The following is a 23,326-nucleotide window of genomic DNA, read 5'->3' on the forward strand; positions in this document are numbered from 1 at the left end:
GAGACGATTAGAATATTTTTAGTTTTAAGACCTTTTTGACAATGTAATCCTCCATAAGGATTATAATAGAAGAACAAAACTATAAGATAAATGATGTCAACCAATGCGAAATGCGCTAGCTTCACGAAAAATTCCCTGTTCTAGTATTTTCTGTATATTCTTACGTTGTGATACTTTATGTAACTGTGAAAATACTGTGGGCATAAACCCGTTAAATTAATCAATTTAATCCTACGTTTTGCTGAATTTTAGAAGAATTTTTCTAAGACAAAAAGCTTACAGATTACACACCTCCATTCTACTGAATTTCCATCAGAAAATAAGAAACCATCTACCGATTTTTATAAAATAAATCAAAACCTTACTTAATCCTAATTAATCTTTATAAAAGATAAGAAACATATGGTTTATTTTACATGGTACAAAACTGGAGACATACAAATTCAAGACTAACTGTAAGAGGAAGTCCAGGCTCACTATAGTCACCTTTTTCAAGCCACAAAACAAATATTAAAATACATACTGGTCTAGTCAGGTACTTATACGAAGTTCACTCTAAATATAGACTGCCTTGGAAAACAATATCACGCTTTATTTTTGTTGAAGCAGCCTCCATCTTACTTTCGAGTGTTGGATTACCAAGTATTTGAGCGGCTTTACGAATATCCTCTAAAGTCTCTACAAGTTGCTGTATCACTCTTACTATCGAGCCTTCCTTTTCATTAGTCAGTTTCATAATTTCTATAAATGACTCACCCATCGCCCATCTATAAACCACCTCAACTAGGCCAAATTGAAACTGATCAACATAGTCATTAACTTTTTCTAGTAAACCGAAGTCTTTTTGAGTTTCACCAATTTCCTTTGCTAACTTTTGAATGCGCTCTACAATTTCCTTTTGAGAAGGAGTAAGGTTTGGCTCCATCTTAGGAGCCATTTGAGAAGAAGTAAGGTTTGGCTCAATCTTAGGCTTTTGATTGAAAACTAAACATGATAGTAATGCTGCAATATCTTCTTCTGGTAAATCGGTGAAAATATTGTGGAATAATAACTCGGTCAGCATTAATTCTTGTTTTCCAATGCTACACGCTACCTGTCCCTTCAGTTGAACTACGTTATCCGAATTAACATACTCGAAAGATTTCAAAACATTCAATTTTGCAGCATATTCTGCTGAATTACCAAGACGCTCGTCCGAAGTGAGGTAAGCTAACCGTTTGTATTCTTCTCGCTCTTGTACAGTGAAATTCCAATGGTCATAAAAAGATGAGCACAAGTAACAATTGAAATCCTCATACTTTGGTTTGATTTTTTGCAAGTCCTGCAATTTCAAAACCATGTCGTAATTTTTCTGTTTTAAATGTTCTTCCAAATTAAGAGAACTGAAGTTGGGATCTTTTGACATACTCAATAAGGCATCAATTGCTTTCACAAATTCAGAACATGGAGAATCTTCCTTCGGTTTTGCGTTCCAGTCATTTAATATGGCCTTGCAATTTACTTTTAGGGTGAAATTGGTAACATCTGCAATGTCTTCTACCTTCAAAGATAAAACGTCACCGTCCCGACCATGTGGAACAAAATATGTATGTTTTACAAGGGCTACCATTTTTGGTGTTAGGGCAGATTTCGGTCTGGTTTTATCTGTTTTTTTCATTGAGTTTTCTCTCTTTGTTTCTCTGCTCCCACGGAGGACTAAAGTCTTAAAAATGGGCTCTTTAGAAAGGTTATTGACATCTAGAAGAAGACCAACTTTTAAAACACATTCATCGTCGACGACTGTTAAAAAGCGTCCAGGTTTCAATGCCTTAATTACTTGGGGGTGTAAAACAAGCTTATACGCTTCAGCTTTTTTTTCTAGATACTTTCTAGCAGCTTCATATAAGCTTTCAACATCTGAGCACATGTTACAGTCAAGTTTTGGGCGGATCTCTAATTGCTTCATTTCCTTTTCAAATTGTTCGATTTTTGAGCGAAAATGAACCTCACTAAAGCTTAGTTTCATCATGTCTTGAACTTTTAATTGTTTTCCTCTCAGTAAATTCAATATCATCGAATAAGTCACACGAAACTGCGATTCTAATTTTTGAGGTTTTCCGAGCATCATTTTATGAAGGCTTTCCAATTCCGGCACATTATCTTTGCATAATATTAGAACAGTGCCAGTAGAGTCTAAACCTCGTCTTCCAGCACGTCCAGCCATCTGTATATATTCTGAAGGCAGCAATTGTCTTCGACCATTGTCGTCGTTTTTCATCATATCGTCAAAAACTACTGAGCGAGCAGGCATATTTACTCCCATTGCGAAAGTCTCAGTTGCAAATAGCAGCTTAACCTTCCCAGCTTGGAACAGCATTTCAACAATTTCTTTTAAAATTGGCAATTTTCCACTGTGATGGACACCTATTCCTCGGTTCAGCAGACTTGACATTTCAGTAACTTGTGGAAGCTTTTTGTCTGAGCCTTTGAGTTTTTTCAGGCATTTTTGCCAGAATCGAGAAATTTCTTCTTTTTCGTCTGCTGTTGTCAAGTCAACAGAAGCCAATAAGTCTGCATTTTCATCGCATTCATCTCTTGACAAAGTGAAACAAATAACAGGGAGCTTATCTTCGGAACGAAGATGATCGATTACTCGAATCCAAAGCTGCTTTCGGCGCTGTGGGCCCCATTTTGGAGTAGGAGTAGTAATAGCTGTGACGTTTTTAACCTTATTGCCTTCTTTTTTATTGCATCTATGATCATAATTTCGTCTACCCCCTCCAAGAGCCCCTTTTCCAGTGTCTTTCTGTTGACTATGGAATTTCTCTTTTGGTTTCTTTGCCTCTACAGCATCTAAATAGCCTTTACGCAGTAGAGTTCCCTCAGCTCCTAAAATAAGAAATTTGTGCTCCTGTGATTTTCTAGATTGTCCTGTATATAAATAATGCTCCAAAGGTACAGGCCTCTTCGGTGTGCTTATAACATAAATCTTTCTTTTCTTCGTCATGCCAACCCATGACGCAAATTCCAAGGTGTTGGGAACAGTGGCACTCAACATGATGATTCCCACGTGTTCTGGTAAAAGAATTAAGACTTCTTCGTATACGACACCTCGTTCAGAATCGTTCATGTAATGAACTTCATCAAATATGACCCATTCTAGGTCTTGAACTGAACTTTGCCCATTATACAGCATGGATCTTAAAATCTCGGTCGTCATTATAACACAACTCGCATTTGGATTGATCTGGACATCTCCTGTTATAATCCCGACGTCTTCACTAGTACTTCTAAACTCTCTAAATTTCTGGTTGGACAAGGCTTTGATAGGTGAAGTGTAAAATGTCTTCATCTTATGCTTCCGAGATAAAGCAATAGCATACTCAGCAACTACTGTTTTCCCTGCAGATGTATGTGCAGCGATAAGAACACTTTCACCTTTCTCCAATTTAAGAATAGCATGTTTCTGAAAGCTGTCAAGCTCAAACTTCCATTTGAATGCAGGGTTTGGAACCATAGTGTCAAAATCAACAGCTTCACTGACATTAACGGTTTCAGCCCATAATGTTGGGTTTCGCTTACCTTCAGTCGTTGTCTCCTCGTGTCTTTGCCACTGGTTGCTGAATCTAAGACTGTCAAAAAAAGTGGACTGCATATTCATCTTTAAAATTCTATAATCTACTGAGGTGAATTCGCTGTATGCATCCTTTTATATGATACAAATGATGTCATTAGAAACGACATCATTCGTTTTCATATTTGATTTTAAGTTTTGACGTGACGTCATTTATTGCAGGGCATCTATCATACACGGTGTCATTAAAAAGTATAACTGACGTCATTTTGGAAATTAGTTAAAAAATCAATCAATCATTATATCAAATCCCCTGTCAAAAGATGTGTGTAATGTGAAGAATACTTTTCAAAAAGTATTTGTCATGTGTAGAGGTTGGGCCTCTACGTATGACTCACTCCTGCCTCTAAATGAAACGTTGACGTAGTTGCATTGATGGCTGTTTTCTCCAAGTATATAAATTTGTGTCCCTCAGAAAATTTCTCTCCCATTGCTCCTTCCTTTGACCCACCGACAAGGCAGACGCGAAAGCACACAGCTCGTTCCAATTATCTAAAGGAGGACACGATAAGAACCAAGAACTTAGGAACAACGTCATCCGGGGTTGCGCTACTATCTTGAACGATCTTCCTCGAAAAGAAGGAACGAATAGAAGGTTCAAGAGACATTTAAAACACCGGGGTGTAAGTACGAGGTAAAAGAATAGCGGCATATTATACCTTTTATATCTGACACTGAGAATATGGGAATAAAAAAATAAGGCATCTATTAATAGGTTAACATGTATTGTATATGTACACTTAAAGTTGTTTTTACTCATTTTTTGTCTTGGTTTCGCTAGCTAATTGGTCCAAAAAACAATTTTGAAGTTTCAGAGATAGCCAGCGTTTCAGTAATGCATCGAACCAGTATACAAGCTAGCTGGCCATCCTAAGGTCAGGTATGTGAATAGCGTTTGGCACGAAGTGGAATCTCTTTTGCAGTTGCTTTGTTTACATGTTCTTTAGATTTGCTCTGCTTTACCGAAAACACAAAAGCCAAAAAACCAGAATATTGACTTAGGAAGCAAAAATGAGTATGGAGCCTGACAACAACAGCCTAATCTAGAACGATTTCCCTAGTTTTACACCAGGTGTGATATCAATAACTTTTGGTATAGAATTTAAATTAGCTTAAAAACTTAAGCCACAAATAAGTATTATTATAGGTATCATATTTTAGTTATTGAACAACATACATAAATATTGAATTGATTTATCAGGTAGCATCTTGGTCTCACCAACTATAATACCAACATTGAGTGATGCATAATTTAAAATTGTAAGAAACTTGCATTAGCATTCGTGGAAATGAAGAACAAACATGAACAACATGAAATCCAGAAACCCGGTAATTTCTCACATCTGATACCATTTCTCTACCGCAATCCCAAGTGTAAGAAACTGAATGATAAACTCAGCTGAAATCGCGAACAGAAATGAGTAGAAACAACAGATTCTTGGCCCAAGGCAAGAGTTCTACAAAGCTTTCTAAAATACAAAGTCTTATTCATCAATCCGGCCTAAGGTCCACACTTCCAGTAGGAACCGCAGAAGTTAAACCCTTGCCACTTTCTAGGAATAAGCTGAAATCGGGATGCTAGAAAAAAAAAACCATGACAAAACCAAAGTATAGCTCTCAAAACTCCATGAATCTCATACATGGTCGGAAAAAACCAGTTCTATATAGACGATGAATTTGAGGTCGGCGTTATCACAGATATGTGCCACAAAAGGCACTATATATGGGCATTTCCTTTAAAATGAACTATTAAACAGCTCTATGATGTTCCTGTGTCTCGCTGGCTGCGGAGAAGGAAGAAAGATGCTTCCCATACAAAAAAGTGATTTTCCTTGTTGCAGTTTTCTGTCTAGTGTTTTCAGATAAGCCAATTTCAATGGTGTACTTTTTGTTTCAGTCTGACGCCTGTTTTGGGGAGTTTCAGGCTGTATTTTGTCTGTTATTATGGGCCGTAATAGTTCTTTACTAGGCTGCTGCTACCGCTGTAAACACTGTTGTAAAGTCTTTTCTTAGTGTATTACTCGCCCATATGAAATTTTGCTTGATCTATTTGTTCATTATTAATAGTGTTTCCTCAACTCTATTTTCTGCTTCACGTTTTCTCTCCATCCTTAAGGATCGTAGGCCCCCGAACGATAGAATTTAAATGAAAACACACAGATATTTTTTCTTTAAAGTTAGTAGCAGTAGTAGTAGTAAGAGTAGTAGTAGTAGCGGTAGCAGTAGCAGTAGTAGTAGCAGTAGTAGTAGTAGTAGTAGTAGTAGTAGTAGTAGTAGTAGTAGCAGTAGTAGCAGTAGTAGAAGTAGTAGTAGCATTATTTTAGTAGTAGTAGTAGTAGTAGTAATAGTAGTAGTAGTAGTTGTAGCAGTAGTAGGTGTAGTAGGAGTATTAGAAGGAGTAATACTAGTTTTAGAATTAGTAGTAGTAGCTGTAGTAGCAGTAGTAGCAGTATAAGTAGTAGTAGTAGTAATAGTAGTGGTAGTAGTAGCTGTAGTAGTAGTTGTACTAGTAGTAGTAGTAGTAGTAGTAGTAGTAGTAGTAGTAGTAGTAGTAGTAGTAGTAGTAGTAGTAGTAGTAGTAGTAGTAGTAGTAGTAGTAGTAGTAGTAGTAGTAGTAGTAGTAGTAGTAGCAGTAGTAATAGTAGTAGTAGCAGTAGTAGGTTAGTAGGAGTAGGAGTATTAGTAGGAGTAATACTATGTTTAGAATTAGCAGTAGCAGCAGGCAGCAAGTTCATTAGTGAAGGTACTGTGATCAGCAGAACAACAGAATAATGGAAATATAGGGGAGGGAGAAATTTGGCCAGACATTAGGACAATTTTTATTAAATTAACGTAACAAGGATATGTGCCCTGACACATATAGGAAAGTTTGGCAAATCTCATGAGTTCAGGATACCCATTCCTAGACCTTCCCACTTTCTTGTGTAACCTCATTTTGTATTAACACTTACCTTTGACGATTTGGGAATTTTTGTTTTTACCTAGTGATTTCTCTGATCCCATCAAAGGCATCCAACTTGGGAATCAGCACTGCATTCCCACTCTCTATACGAAAATACTATACAATTCTAAAAAAAATTACAATATTTTAAGATGCCTAATATGCCTAAATAAACGGATAAGACCCCATCCGTTCTGGTCTTAGGCAAGGAGGAGTCTTATCCCCTTATCTTTTTAATGCTTGTCTTTATTCTGTTTTGCCACGCAAAAATCCATCATGTTTTTTAGGCCTAACTAATCTTTCGTATATTGCATATGCAGATGATTTACTTTTGATCAGCCGCACTAAATCTAGCCTAATTAAGTCGACACAGCTTGTATCTAAGTCTTTTGAGGAAATCGGCCTCAAACTTAATGCTGAAAAATGTAAATATTTAGTTTTTAATGCAAAGCATCAAATTAGTGATCTTAGTTGTGGTTATTTTTCAGTTAAGCTCGTTTCTTCGATTCGGTGGCTTGGTATTAGTATTTGTTCATCTTTATCGGCTTTTCAATCTTGTGGGCTCAATGATATTAAAAGTAAACTTAAAAAATGGTACGCGAAGATTGTCCTGAACCGAGGCAGATTTTCACGAAAGGCTTTATCCAGACTTTATTCTACATATTGCGATCATTCTATATTGTTTCTTTCCGGTTTGCGCCCGTTGTTTAATAATCAAGATTTGCAGGGTATAAGAGTTCTGTATTTTCGTTATTGTAAATATTTATTGTATCTGCCGCGTTCTTATAGAAATCAGAAGATTATCAGAAAGTTCTGTGCCACTGATATTATTTTTGTTTATAAAAAACTCTATGCTAGATTAGGTGCTGAGGCCTGTCAACGCTTGGGCCCTTACCACCCTTTGATTAGACTGTATTAATTGTATTGTTTGTGTTATTTTGTTTTTCTTTCCTTAATGTTTTTACTCCGCTTAATTTGTCAAAACAAGCGGGTATCAAATAAATTATTATTATTAAACCTCAAATATATATCCCAAATTGGTAAATAAACAGGTAAATCTAAGTACGTAGAATATGCTTTGGTATTCCTTATTTGGAAAAAACTGGAGGAAATAACGAAAAAACGAAGGGAGGTCTGACTCCTGAGCCAGCTGCTAATGGATAATAAGTAGGCCTATGGACAAAATAACTCGGTTAAGTATCAAAATTTTACTTTCTTGAATTACAGACATTCCTTACAACCTTTTGAATTACCGAACATAAAAAACCACTTGGCAGTGGCTACAGTATAAAACTTCAGCTATTATAGGTTAAATTAGCACTTTTGAAGGCCATATCGTTGACTAAAAAAAAAGAACTTCAGTAGCTAAAGGTAAAACCTGCACATTTGAAGGTAGTATAGTTGACTTGAAAAACACAGCATTGATATCACTAGTCGAGCTCCTCGTCTCCAACAATTTTGTTGTCCCTGTTCAAACAATTGATACTCTGACATTCTTCACACGCGAACGTACACGCTAATCCATTTTCCTTGCAGCTGCATTGCGAATTCTCGCAGTCTATCTTATAGTTGCAATCACGACACTCAAAAGAGTCTGAGGTGCGAGCAACAAATCGGTCATCACAGGTGAGTATTTATGGTCTCTGAGGACCCAACTCCAGTTAGCCGGGTCAAGTTCAACTGGTTCCTCTTTCCAACGGGGTACCTGGAGGTGCACTCGCTGGGATTAGAATGAAGCTGCAGCTTCAGTTGGTGGAAGCCTTTCAGGCTTAACAAGTGCCGTAGTATTAGACGAAAAAACCTTTTCCAAGAAAATTCGATGTCGCGGCTTAGTGAGATCTTCGTTTGGTCGTATTTTATACAAGCTGAGGAGAGGATATTCACCCGCTTTCCCAATTTTATCTTTGGACGATGATTCATCCAGAAACATTTCGCATTTTTTTCTGGGTACTTTGCTCATCTTCAAAAGAGGTAGCACACCCTGCTTTCCAAGTCCAAAAGCTCGTGAAGTCGTGTCCAAGACTTTAACATCCCAAGAGTGCGTGCCCTACCAGAACCAGCCTGGATACTTCTCCAATTTTTTTTCCACTTTGTTGAGGCACCAGAACCGTGTTATCTCTTCTTTTGCGTACTTTGACGATTCGAAGTAAAATGTTTTTGCATTAGGCGGGAGGTGATACAAGAGTAGAATCAAAAGGTCAGTGTTGTTGCTAAGAACTATCGTTTCAAAGTTTTCTGCTTTCTTTACGGCATCGTCCTCCGCATGGACGACTTCAGATCCTTTGACTCTGGGGTTTTCCCTGATGCTGCTTATAATTCGCTGTTTGTTCTGAAAGTTGCTCAAAAACTCTTTCTTGACAACCTTGCTAGTCTACCTTGCTTCTCTTACTGAATGTCAAATTAGAACAGGATTATATTGACGAACCCACGCGCTTGTTGAAAACGGCGAGGAATACGGGATAATGTATTTTTTTTTTGGCTTTTTCGAACCTATGGGGTAGCCGAACCTCTATAGATCTCCTGTATTTGTTATCAAACTTTGTTTTTAGATGTCAATTTTATAATCAGCAGATAGAAAAACCCCAGAAAACACATTCTCACATGCTTTCTACTCCTACCCTATATATTTCTCTTTTTCCCTCCCTCCCCTCATTTCCCCATTTTATGTTAATCGATTTTTTATGTCATTTTATTTCTCAGTTTCGTAATCACCAAATAGGAATACCCCAGAATCTTCCAAACCGCTTTCCACCCCTACGCTGTATTCTTCTCTTTTCTCCCCTTTTTTCCCTGTTCCCCTGTCTCCCGTAGTATCCCTTTTCTATACTAAATTTTAGATGTCAATTTCGTAATCAGCGTATGTGATAACCCCAGAAAACTCACTTTAAACTATTTTCTGGCATGTTCACCATTTTTCCCATTTTCCCCAGTACTCCCCCCTTTTCCCCTATTTTTCGAGTATTCGCCACAGTCAGATTTATGGGGATTTTTAGTATTTTTTAATAAATCTCTTCTGATCGGTTTGGCACCATTTTCGTTTATATTGCAATTTTGTCCGGGTTCGACCCTTTTTTGAGTTAAAAGTCCTGGAGTAACATGCAGATGCAAGTTCACTTTTGTTTTAAAACAAAAGCTGACAGCTGAGACAGTACAATTGTATATTTCTTTAATTGTATTTATTTTATTTATTTGACTTTATTATTTAATGATCAGTTGACATCCGTTTGGTTTTATCAAATTCTTGTTGCATAGCCAATTAGTTACTGCAATTTATAGTTTTATTTTCGAAATGTTTGAATTGAAAACCCAAGTGCATAAGCTTTAATTATTGTTGAATTGGTTCACGAATCTAGTGTTTTGTTCCTTTCCAACTTAAATGCACAAAACCAGACATAATTTTTATTTGAACACCTAACAGGTCAATTAACGAAATCACTCCCCGAATTACAGTTGAGGGAAAAGGGTATAACTTCATGCCGAAAAAAGGAAAAACCTGACATTTTACAGTAGCCAAATCAGAGAAATTTTTTTTTTTTAAACTACTGCCTGCCCATTCGCCAAAATTTTCTCTAATCTTCCTCCTCCCGCCTTCCTCAAAATGATTTTGAATTCTAAAGATGTCGAAAGGACAATGTCTGTCCTTTCTTCAGAATTTATGGGAATGTGTGTTCAGTTGTTGTTTTTTTGTTATTTTTTAAAAACAACTGTTTGTTTAACTCTTACTTAATTTTTTTTTTAGCCTTTTTCCTCTTGAGAGAGGCACCCGGACTTGGGGCTGAAATATTTTGAATTTTAGATTAAAATTTTGTTTTGTTTGTAATGTTTGGTCACTGCTTCGTTGAAATTAAAACTCGCTTTTCTCGCTTAATTTTTTCAAAGTGGACCGATTTGGCTCCGATCCATCCATTTGTATATTCTATTCTAAATGTGATACAGTGCACATGTATGTAAATATGGTGTAAATAGCAGGATTTGTCTGAAAATATTCTTTGAAAACTTAAACCTATGTGACTTTATTAAAGTCACCTAGGGATTGCCTGGTGAAAACAAGGATTTGTCGTCTATACCACTGCAAGTTAAATTTACATTTTAACTGAAAAGCTTCAACCTTATAGTACAATTGAATAAAAAAACGAACCAAGTTTTTTTTCCACTGAAAGTAAGGTGCAGTATTATAACTTAAACGGACAGAAATTATTACGTATATGAGGGCTGTTGTCCCCACCTTAATAACTTGCTCTTTACGCTTAAATTGGACTTTTTGTTCCGATGATTTACGAATGAGTCCTGAAACACAAGGTGTATTTAATTAAAACACATTTTTTTTTCTTAGTTAACCAGTCGCACTAGTTTAAAAGTTATTGAGGAAAATTCTTTAATTATTGTAAATAATGGAAAATCTAAGCGTCTTATTACCAACCTATGAGCAATTAGTTGAAGAAGTATATATAGTGCGAGAATTTCTATCTAAATGGGTACAGGCAGCAGCTTTTCAGTTACTAAAGGGAGAATGTATAGATGGTATAGAAAAGGGATGTGGTATAATTTTAGTTTTGGGTCCAAGTAAAAGGATTTTGATTGAAGAGCTTTGCGTGTACTGCAACATGGACCCAAAGGTTCTCCTAAAAAAAATGTGCATTTGGCTAGGCGTAGGGACAACTAGAACATCTGTTAACGCGAAGCAGGATCGTTGGATAAGGAATAACAAAGGAAGAAAGCAGAGATACAGCTAACCAAAATTCAAAGTGTAACTGTTGTTGCAATTTTAGTATGATAGAAGGAAAAAGCACTAAAGTAGGTAACTTGAAATTAGATGGAATTGTCGACGAAATGGTTATGGAACAAGTAAGGAAAAGAACATTTGGAACAAGTAAGGAAAAGAAACTTGCGAATATACAACATTCTTGGCTTTCCCATTGTCTGTGCATATACAAAGCCTTATGTACTTATAAAGACGTCATATGCAAACGCTCTTTTTACAAACAAACAAACATGCATACACACAACTCGTTTTTATATAGATAGATAGATAGATAGATACAATACAAATTAATTGCGTAAAACTTGCGAATATACAACATTCTTCGCTGTCCAATTGTCGCTGCATATAAATAGATTGTCAGGTTTACCGACCCTCGAACATGCAACGTACAATTGTCCATGGGAAAAACAATCAGTATTAAGATCTATACCACATTTTTCTAATGATTGACCTTGAGCTTTGTTGATGGTGATTGCAAATGCTAATTGAATTGGGAATTGCAATCTTTTAAATTGAAAAGGCAGATCCGTTGGAATCATGGGAATGCGAGGAATAAGAACAGCCTCACCCTCAAAAGGCCCTGTCAAGATTGTGGCCTCTATTACGTTTGCCATTGTTTTTTTTTACGGCAAGTCGCGTGCCATTGCAAAGCTTTGGTGGGTTTATGTTACGTAACAATATTATTGGTACGCCTATTTTTAGTTGTAGCACGTGTGGTGGAAACCCTGAAAGATCCACGGAATTTAAAAATTCAGTTGGATAATTAACCGCCTCATTTGGTTCCAAAACTGTGTCGACTGACTTGTAAAGGATTGCCTGGTCTCGAATCTTGGTCAAAACAATATAGTTGATTTCGTGGAAGTCTATATTTTTTGTGCAAGAATCGCTCCTTCACTTAGCTATTTATTATTTTTATAATTGTTTAGAATATTCGGAAATACTTTTTCAATCAATTCATTTTTGGACGTCACTAAATTACAGAATTCAGCAGATAGTTGTATACGTCCTGAAATTGAGTCTACTGGGAGCTTTCCGTTTCCAATTGCCAGCAATTGATCTGAAAAAGTTTGACCAGAGTCATCGTTTTGCAATCGGACACGCATATTTGTAGTTAATTTTAATGTCTTTACGTGTGCCCATAAATTAGAATTTTTCAGGCAAGCATTCATTTCGTCTGCAGGGGTTTATCTAGGTATTATAGGTAATGTTTGCCTGAAATCTCCCGCAAGCAATATTAATGTGCTGCCAAAGGGTATCGAATTCCCTCACAAATCTTTCAAACATTGGTCCAGAGCCTCGAGCGATTTTTTGTGTGCCATTGTGCACTCGTCCCAAATAATAAGTTTGCATTGCTGCAATACTTTACCCATCCCAGATTATTTGGAAATATTGCACATTGGAGTTTCTGTAGAATGCAAATTCAGAGGCGATTCCAAAGCGGAATGAGCAGTCCTTCCACCAGGAAGAAACGTTGCGGCTATTCCGGACGACGCAATTGCCAACGCTATATCATTTTTTGATCGAATTGATGCCAGTATCAGTTTTATCACAAACGTTTTACCAGTACCTCCTGGCACATCCAAAAAGAAAATTTCTCCAACTTTGTTATCGACACAATGCATTATCGTATCATAAATGTCTTTTTCTTCCGACGTTAACTTGGAAATGTTATTTTGTACATACGACAATAGATCACTCGTACTGTAACTTTGTTCACGATCCAATTCTACACATGTCGAAACAGCAGCAGTACGATTAGGTAAAGGCATTCCCAAATCCTGAAGAGGTTTGTTTGCCATACATACGCACAAATCTTCTATAATAACTAAAGTGTAGTTGTAAATTTCTGATGTAAAATCAAAAGTCATATCTGACGTCTCTAACCGTTTTCGATGGAGTATATCTTCGGACATTTTCGATTTATATTTTTCCCATAACTCTGTAGGAGCTGAAGGAGAGCAAGTTGTTAGTATGATTCCAAACAATGCACGAATTTGACTTGGAGTTGACGTTTCGCACGCGTCATTGATGCAGTTATCCCCGTGTTGGTCATTCTCCAATAAATTCAGAGCTTGGCATGCACTACGGTAAGTGTCATGTATAGTACCGTTTACAGTTCTCAAATACTCAAAGGACGTCGGACCGAGTACATTCACCAAAAGCAGGCGTAGAAAGAAGCATTCATGTTGATTGGGGTGAACGGTGTAGAGTCTTCCTATCGTGGTTATTTGAAGATGGTTGGTTGGTCGTCGACTGACTTACCCTGTTTTTGACGTTCAAATACTTTATTTTTAGTATTCCACATGTAATACGAAGGCACTTCAGCATACAGCAGTTTTTTTTGCAAAAGAATCATTTTTACATAGCGAAAAGAAAGCAGTTAACTTTGTATCCGGTGGATTCAGGGCTCTTTGTTGCACGTCATATTCCGAAAAATAAACATGTTGACCATTCTGTAAATGTACTGATAAGTGAACAACAGCTGGACTACGTTCATGTATCGGAAATGAAAGAATTCACCAAACAGCTTCATTACTGCTTATGTATCTTCCAGCCTGATATTGTACGATTTTGTCGATATCTTTGATTTCGGACTGCAAGCCAAAAACTGCCATGTCACTGCCTTTGTTGACGTATTTACATATGTATTTGATTGCCTTTACGGAGTTACAGTATTCAACGTTTATGTGTGCATTAAATGTTTTTGATAATAATGGGGAATATGGAACAACCCACTGGTTATCTACTTCGATGGTGGTACCGTTACGCTTCTTTATTATTGCTGTTTTACCGCCATCTTCAGTAGATCTTCTTCTATATTGTGGGTAACCATCATTGCCAGTAATTGTGTTGGGTACTAAAAGTCGAGGATATTGCTTTGTGCACCTTCCTTTGGCCATGCATGGTGAATTTTCGTTCAGTGCACCGCAAGGTCTATGTATCATATTTTTTACAACAATATCATATAACACCTTATCGACATTTTCATCAGGTATTTCAGCGGAAATCAAATCATCAATTTCATTCGAAGTAATTTTATAATGTAGCCAGATTAGTATATGTGCGTGTGGCAATCCTCGTTTTTGCCATTCCACTGAGCAAATCCAGCATCGCACTGACCCAAACACTTCAAGTTTTACTATGTAGTTTATCAGTGATTTCAACTTTTGCTGGAAGACACGGGCCGTAATGTCATGTCTATGAACCGCCGATTGTCCTTGAAGTAAAAGCTGCTGTATCTCGTCCCAAGATTGATTACATGTAAATGTAATAAATAAATCTGGACGACCATAGAGACGAACATACGCAATAGCATCTTGAGCATATTCATGCATATGACGGGGACTGCCAGCATATGACGAAGGTAAAATCGTTAATCTTCCAACGTTTGTGGTATTACCGTCATTTACAACTGCATCTCGCAAATGAATGTATTGTTCAGAGCAGAACTTGGTCTGATTCAGACAGATAAATAGCAAACGTTTTTATTCAATTTTTGCATACATATCAACCATGTATTGGTGAAACAATTGACGGCATTTTAAAATATAATTGTCTTCATCCTGCCGAATCATTAGTCTATAGGAATAATAATGCATTGCACTGCATTTCTTATTCATTTCTTTGTTAGTGACTGGATTTATCAATTTAATATTGAAGTGATAGCCGTCGGTTCCATAACAAAATGTTCTCGCCTGAGAATGGTAGAAGGGACCCTGCTCTATGATAAATTTGCGCTTTTACTTTGAAAGTAGGCATAAATTGATCTGGATTTTCGATTTGGGCACCAAACGACGTCATTTGGAAACATGAGTTATATTTTCTGATTTTTGATAAAAAGCGCTTAGATTCTGACGTAGTTCCAGTAAGCAAAGTCTTCAATGGCTCTGGGGATGCAGCCAGTTGAGGAAGTTTAACTTTTCCTGAGGCGCAACATATTCCCATTGTTTCACCATTAAATTTCAAGGCCTTGCAGTAGGGACACATTTTAGACATAGTCCTAGTCCTAATTTGAACACATCTACTATAATCATCGACTGGGTTGTACCTGAATACCATGCAATAATTTTCACGTTGCTCTTGTGATTCCTCGGCACGCTTTCTTTTGGCATTATCTCTTGAAGCCGCAAGCCTGTTTTCACGTTGCTCTTGTGATTCCTCGGCACGCCTTCTTTTTTCACTTTTTCTTTTAGCAGCAAGTCTGGTTTTGCGATGCTCTGGTAGTTCCTCGGCACGCCTTCGTTGACGGAAATTGCACATTCCTAAGCTGGCATTATCTCTTGAAGCCGCAAGCCTGTTTTTATGTTGCTCTTGTGATTCCTCGGCACGCTTTCTGTTCTTACTTTCTCTATCAGCCGCAAGCCTGTTTTCTTGCTGTTCTTGTGATTCCTCGGCACGCTTTCTTTTCTTACTTTCTCTATCGGCAGCAAGTTTTTTGGCATAGACTCTTTGAGCAGCTTCCTCGGCTGTTGCCATTGTAGGTTCTTCGGTCATTTTACAATTAAATATTTTTCCGTCCACGATCTTCTTACAATTAAAAATTTGTCTTTGAACGAATTTCTTAAATACTTTTAATGACGTCATCGTCATAACAAACATGACGACAACGAACTTCATGACGACATGAGGAAATGACGTCACTCGACAGACATAACACACATACAACTTATTTATATATATATATATATAGATTATATGTGTTAGATTGCAGTATAATAATTTCTGAAAGCTGTATGTATAAATTTTTTATAACCAATACAGTAGTATTTAATGTATCAAATAACCTTTATCTTATGGCTACCGCTTCATATGATGTCTTGTATAATATTATATGCATTAGATTGCGGTATAATAATTTCTGAAGCTGTATGTATAAGCCTATTAATTTTTAGTTATTTTTATCATATACTAGCTGTTGGTGTGGCGCTTAGATATATATATGTTTTTAACTACGTAAAACTTGCGAATGTACAATTTTCTTTTCTGTCCCATTGTCTGTGCATATAAATAGATTGTCAGGTTTACCGACTCTTGAACATGCAACATATAATTGTCCATGGGAAAACAATCCGTATTCAGATCTATACCGCATTTTTCTAATGATTGCCCTTGGGCTTTGTTGATGGTAATTGCTAATCGAATATTCTCTGTGTCCCCGTTGTCATTTATATACCCCCAATGTACTCTTCCGGTGTCCCCGTTGTAGTTGTGTCCCTGTGTCCCGGTCGTCATTTATATTCCCTGTGTCCCGGTCGTCATTTGTGTCCCAGTGTCTCGGTCTGTAATTTCTCTTTGATTGTCCCGGTCGTCATTTATATTCCTTGTGTCCCGCTTGTCATTTGTGTCCCGGTCTGTAATTTCTCTTTGAGTGTCCCGGTCGTCATTTATATTCCTTGTGTTCCGGTGTCCCGGTCTGTAATATACGACAATAGATCAATTGTGTTGTAACTTTGTTCACGATCCCATTCTACACATGTAGAAATAGAAGCAGTATGATTAGGTGAAGGCATTCTCAAATGCTTGAGAAGTTTGTTTGCAATAGATAAGCACAAATCTTCAATCATAACTAAAGTGTAGTTATAAATTTCTGTTGTAAAGTCCAAGGTCATATCTGACCTTTCTAGCCGTATTCGGTGGAGTATATTCTCGGCCACCAGGATGTAAAAGCTGTTGTATCTAATCCTAAGATGTATCTATCTATATATATATATATTTATATATATATATCTTCGATCTATATAAAAATAAGTTGTCTGTGGATCTGTGGATCTGTGGAGTATAAATGACGACACAGGGAGTATAAATGACGACCAGGACATAAGTAAAAAAAAGCTAAAAAAACTAAAAAAAGGTAAAAACTACAAAAAAACTAAAAAGAAAAAAAAAAATAAAAACTAATAAAAAAAATTAAAAAAACTAAAAAAGAAAAAAAATAAAAAAGGGAAAAAAATGAAAAATAAAGGAGAAAAACAAAACTAAAAAAAATAAAAAGAAAAAAAAATAAAAAGAAAAAAGAAAAAAAACTAAAAAAACTAAAAAAAAGTAAAAACCAAAAAAAAAATAAAAAGAATAAAAGGGGAAAAATACAAAAATTTAATAAAAAAGCCGAAAAACTAAAAAAACTAAAGAAACTAAAAAAAAGGAAAAAAACTTAAAAAACTAAAAACTAAAAAAAAAGAAAAAAAAGGAAAAAACTGAAAAATAGAAGAGAAAAAGAAAACTAATAAAATTAAGAATAAAAATAAAAAAAAATAAAAAAGATAAAAACTAAAAAAAAAGTAAAAAGAAAAAAACGAAAAAAAACTAAAAAAGCTAAAAAAAAGAGGTAAAAACCAATAAAAAACTAAAAAGAAAAAAAGGTAAAAAACTAAAAAAAATTTTCATCTAAAAAACTAAAAAAAACTAAAAAAGGTAAAAACTAAAAGAACTAAAAAAGAAAAAAAACTAAAAAAAGGAAAATAACTGAAAAATAAAGGAGAAAAAGAAAACTAAAAAATATAAATAAAAATAAAAAAACTAAAAAGATAAAAACTTCAAAAAAAAACTAAAAAGAAAAAAGAAAAAAACTAAAAAACCTAAAAAAAGGTCAAAACCAATAAAAAAAAACTAAAAGGAAAAAAAGGGAAAAAATTAAAAATTTATTTCATCATATACCAATTCAAAAACGAATGTATACCGGGATGACGACCGGGACACAGGGAATATAAATGACACAACTACAACGGGGACGCCGGGGGCACAGGGGGATATAAATGACGACCGGGACACCGGGACACAAGGAATATAAATGACGCCCGGGACGCTCAAAGAGAAATCACAGACTGGGACACCGGGACACAAATGACGACCGGGACACAGGGAATATAAATGACGACCGGGACACAGGGACATAAATACAAAGGGGACGCCGGAGTGCACAGGGGGATATATAAATGACGATGGCGACTCAGGGAATGGTCGATTAGCAATCACCATCAACAAAGCTCAAGGGCAATCATTAGAATCATGAGGTATAGATCTGAATACGGATTGTTTTCCCATGGACCATTATATGTTGCATGTTCAAGAGTCGGTAAACCTGACAATCTATTTATATGCACAGACAATGGGACAGCAAAGAATGTTGTATATTCGCAAGTTTTACGTAGTTAAAAACATATATATATATATATATATATATATATATATATATATATATATATATATATATATATATCTATCTATATTCACAGGTGGGACATAGGGACACAACTACAATGGCGCTTAACTAATATGGCGCGTAACGACTTACGCGCGCGGGGGGGCTTGAGGGGGGCGGGAAGCGCCACCCCAACAGCTAGTATATATATATATATATATATATATATATATATATATATATATATATATATATATATATATATATATATATATATATATATATCTATCTATATCTATATATATATAAATAAGTTGTCTGTCCGTGTGTCTGTCTGTGGATCAGGTGACGTCATGTTTCTGTGTTGACTGACGTCATGAAATTAGTTGTCGTCATTTTTGCTTTGACGGTGACGTCATTCAAGATATTTAAGACATATGTTCACGTAGAAATCTATTAATGTTTAAGTTTACAATGACTGATGAACTTACCATGGCAAAAGCCGATGAAGATGCTCAAAGAGTCTATGCCAAAAAACTTGCTGCTGATAGAGAAAGTCAGAAAAGAAAGCGTGCCGAGGAATCAAAAGAACAGCAAGGAAACAGGCTTGAGGCTGATAGAGAAAGAAAGAACAGAAAGCGTGCCGAGGAATCAAAAGAACAGCAAGGAAACAGGCTTGAGGCTGATAGAGAAAGAAAGAACAGAAAGCGTGCCGAGGAATCAAAAGAACAGCAAGGAAACAGGCTTGAGGCTGATAGAGAAAAAAAGAACAGAAAGCGTGCCGAGGAACTACCAGAGCAACGCGGAAGCAGACTTGCTGCTAAAAGAGAAAGTGAAAAAAGAAGGCGTGCCGAGGAATTACAAGAACAGCAAGAAATCAGGCTTGCTGCTGATAGAGAAAGTAAGAAAAGAAAGCGTGCCGAGGAATCACAAGTACAGCAAGAAATCAGGCTTGCTGCTGATAGAGAAAGTAAGAAAAGAAAGCGTGCCGAGGAATCAGAGCAACCTGAAAGTTATCGCCTGGCATTCAGGTACAACCCAGTCGATGATTATAGTTTGAGTAGATGTGTTCAAATCGGGACAATGTCTAAAATTTGTCCCTATTGCAAGGCCTTGAAATTCAATGGTGAAACAATGGGAATGTGTTGCGCCTCAGGAAAAGTTAAACTTCCTCTATTGGCTGCACCACCAGAGCCATTGAAGACGAATGAATGCTTGCCTGAAAAATTCTAATTTATGGGCACACGTAAAAATATTAAAATTAACTACAAATATACGTGTCCGATTGCAAAACGATGACTCTGGTCAAACATTTTCAGATCAATTGCTGACAATTGGAAACGGAAAGCTCCCAGTAGACTCAATTTCAGGACGTATACAACTACCTGCTGATTTCTGTAATTTAGTGACGTCCAAAAATGAATTGATTGAAAAAGTATTTCCGAATATTCTAAAAAATTATAAAAATAATAAATGGCTAAGTGAAAGAGCGATTCTCGCACCCAAAAATATAGACGTCCACGAAATCAACAATATTGTTTTCACCAAGATTCGAGACCAGGCAGTCCTTTACAAGTCAGTCGACACAGTTTTGGAACCAAATGAAGCGGTTAATTATCCATCTGAATTTTTAAATTCCATAGATCTTTCAGGGTTTCCACCACACGTGCTACAACTAAAAATAGGCGTACCAATAATACTTTTAAGAAATATAAACCCACCAAAGCTTTGCAATGGCACTCGACTTGCCGTAAAAAAAACAATGGAAAACCTAATAGAGGCCACAATCTTGACAGGGCCTTGTGAGGGTGAAGCTGTTCTTATTCCTCGCATTCCCATGATTCCAACGGATCTGCCTTTTCAATTTGAAAGATTGCAATTCCCAATTCGATTAGCATTTGCAATCACCATTAACAAAGCTCAAGGTCAATCATTAGAAAAATGTGGTATAGATCTTAATACTGATTGTTTTTCCCATGGACAATTGTACGTTGCATGTTCGAGGGTCGGTAAACCTGACAATCTATTTATATGCAGCGACAATTGGACAGCGAAGAATGTTGTATATTCGCAAGTTTTACAAAGTTAATTTGTATTGTATCTATCTATCTATCTATCTATATAAAAACGAGTTGTGTGTATGCATGTTTGTTTGTTTGTAAAAAGAGCGTTTGCATATGATGTCATTATTAGTACATACGGCTTTGTATATGCAGAGACAATGGGAAAGCCAATAATGTTGTATATTCGCAATTTTTACGTAGTTTAACTCCTGCAGACGAAATGAATGCTTGCCTAAAAAATTCTAATAGATGGGCACACGTAAAAATATTAAAATTAACTACAAATATGCGTGTCCGATTGCAAAACGATGACTCTGGTCAAACGGTAGACTCAATTTCAGGACGTATACAACTACCTGCTGATTTCTGTAATTTAGTGACGTCCAAAAATGAATTGATTGAAAAAGTATTTCCGAATATTCTAAAAAATTATAAAAATAATAAATGGCTAAGTGAAAGAACGATTCTCGCACCCAAAAATATAGACTTCCACGAAATCAACAATATTGTTTTGACCAAGATTCGAGACCAGGCAGTCCTTTACAAGTCAGTCGACACAGTTTTGGAACCAAATGAAGCGGTTAATTATCCATCTGAATTTTTAAATTCCATAGATCCTTCAGGATTTCCACCACACGTGCTACAACTAAAAATAGGCGTACCAATAATACTTTTAAGAAATATCAACCCACCAAAGCTTTGCAATGGCACGCGACTTGCCGTAAAAAAAACAATGGAAAACCTAATAGAGGCCACAATCTTGACAGGGCCTTATGAGGGTGAGGCTGTTCTTATTCCTCGCATTCCCATGATTCCAACGGATCTGCTTTTTCAATTTAAAAGATTGCAATTCCCAATTCGATTAGTATTTGCAATCACCATTAACAAAGCTCAAGGTCAATCATTAGAAAAATGTGGTATAGATCTTAATACTGATTGTTTTTCCCATGGACAATTGTACGTTGCATGTTCGAGGGTCGGTAAACCTGACAATGTATTTATATGCAGCGACAATTGGACAGCGAAGAATGTTGTATATTCGCAAGTTTTACGCAGTTAATTTGTATTGTATCTATCTATCTATCTATCTATATAAAAACGAGTTGTGTGGATGCATGTTTGTTTGTTTGTAAAAAGAGCGTTTGCATATGACGTCATTATTAGTACATACGGCTTTGTATATGCACAGACAATGGGAAAGCCAAGAATGTTGTTTATTCGCAATTTTTACGTAGTTTGAAACACATATATAAATCTATCTATATTCACAGGTGGGACACAGGGACACAACTACAATGGCGCATAACTAATATGGCGCGTAACGACTTACGCGCGCGGGGGGGCTTGGGGGGGCGCGAAGCGCCCCACCAACTAGGTGTTGGGGTGGCGCGAAGTGCCACCCCAACAGCTAGTATATATATATAAATAAGCTTTCTGTGTGTGTGTCGAGTGACGTCATGTTTGTCGACTGACGTCATTATAAGGATTGAGCTGTATGCGTCATGAAGTTGTTTGTCGACTGACGTCATGTTTGTCAACTGATGAAATTACATACTGGGACACCGGGACACAAATGACGACCGGGACACAGGGAATATAAATGGCGACCGGGAACATCAAAGAGAAATTACAGACTTGGACACCCGAACACAAATCACGACCGGGACACAGGGAATATAAATGACGACCGGGACCGGGACACAGGGATTGTTCGAATAGAAATTACAGACCGGGACACCGGGACACAAATGACGACCGGGACACAGGGAATATAAATGACGACCGGAACACTCAAAGAGAAATTACAAACTGGGACACCAGGACACAAATGACGACCGGGACACAGGGAATATAAATGCTATTTATATGCACAGACAATGGGACAGCGAAGAATGTTGTATATTCGCATGTTTTGCGTGGTTAAAAACATGTATATATCTATCTCTATTCACAGGTGGGACACAGGGACACAACTACAATGGCGCGTAACTAATATGGCGCGTAACGACTTACGCGCGCGGGGGGGCTTGGGGGGCGCAAAGCGCCACCCCAACAGCTAGTATATGATAGAATTAACTTTCAGCTTGTGTTCAAAATAGTCATGAAATTTCCCTAAAATGCTTTATTTTTATGCTGTAACCTTTTTGTTGTTTTGTGTTTTCAGTAAAGCGCAAGTTTTCTATATCCTTCAAACATAGTGAAGTATTATCGGTTGGTTTATTTTTACTAGTTTTTGAACTTATAGATTTAGGTAATGAGGAGGGGTCAACCCCTCTTATTTATTTACATACTAATTTATATTTCTATTGAGTTTATTGAAAAACATGGAAAATTAGTTTGTTTTTCCCCCTTAAATATTTTTCTTTTATATTCAGCATCAACATGCGATGTTCGTCGCAGAGTACAACACGAAAATTGCAGCAGCAAATGCAATGGAGATACTGCATGGTCTGAAAACAAAACTATTTGACTGCCCTGGTCAATTCTTTGTCAAATTCTATTAGGAAAATTTTGAGATAGTACTATACCTTTAGATTTAACATGACCCACCAGAGTCCCTGGGGATCGGTTTTTAAGTTATGAATTTGTGCATTATTCACGTAGAATATTTGCTATTGTTAAGTAAACAGACATTATTTTTGGAGAGAGCGGGATTTTTCCCTTGGGCTTAAATTCAATGGGGATAATTTTAAGGGTAAGAAAAGCTTACATGGAGTAAATTTCTACAGAAAATCTTGCACTGGGGGATTTCTACGGGATTTTTTAATTTGTCTTGCGTTACTTTCTCTTTGCCAGATCAATTTTGTAT

At 36.6% G+C, this 23,326-nt stretch overlaps 1 protein-coding gene across 1 annotated transcript; it reads right to left on the reverse strand.

Moving 5' to 3' along the window:
• Positions 1–410: 410 nt before the first annotated feature.
• On the reverse strand, positions 411–3,646 carry LOC136031027 (superkiller complex protein 2-like). The gene has a single exon (XM_065710212.1). The coding sequence runs from the start codon at positions 3,638–3,640 to the stop codon at positions 551–553; it is 3,090 nt and encodes a 1,029-aa protein (XP_065566284.1). The 5' UTR covers positions 3,641–3,646; the 3' UTR covers positions 411–550.
• Between the last annotated feature and the right edge of the window lie 19,680 nt (positions 3,647–23,326).

Source organism: Artemia franciscana, chromosome 9 (genome assembly GCF_032884065.1).
Source record: "Artemia franciscana chromosome 9, ASM3288406v1, whole genome shotgun sequence".
In the NCBI taxonomy this organism is placed as follows: Eukaryota; Metazoa; Arthropoda; class Branchiopoda; order Anostraca; family Artemiidae; genus Artemia; species Artemia franciscana.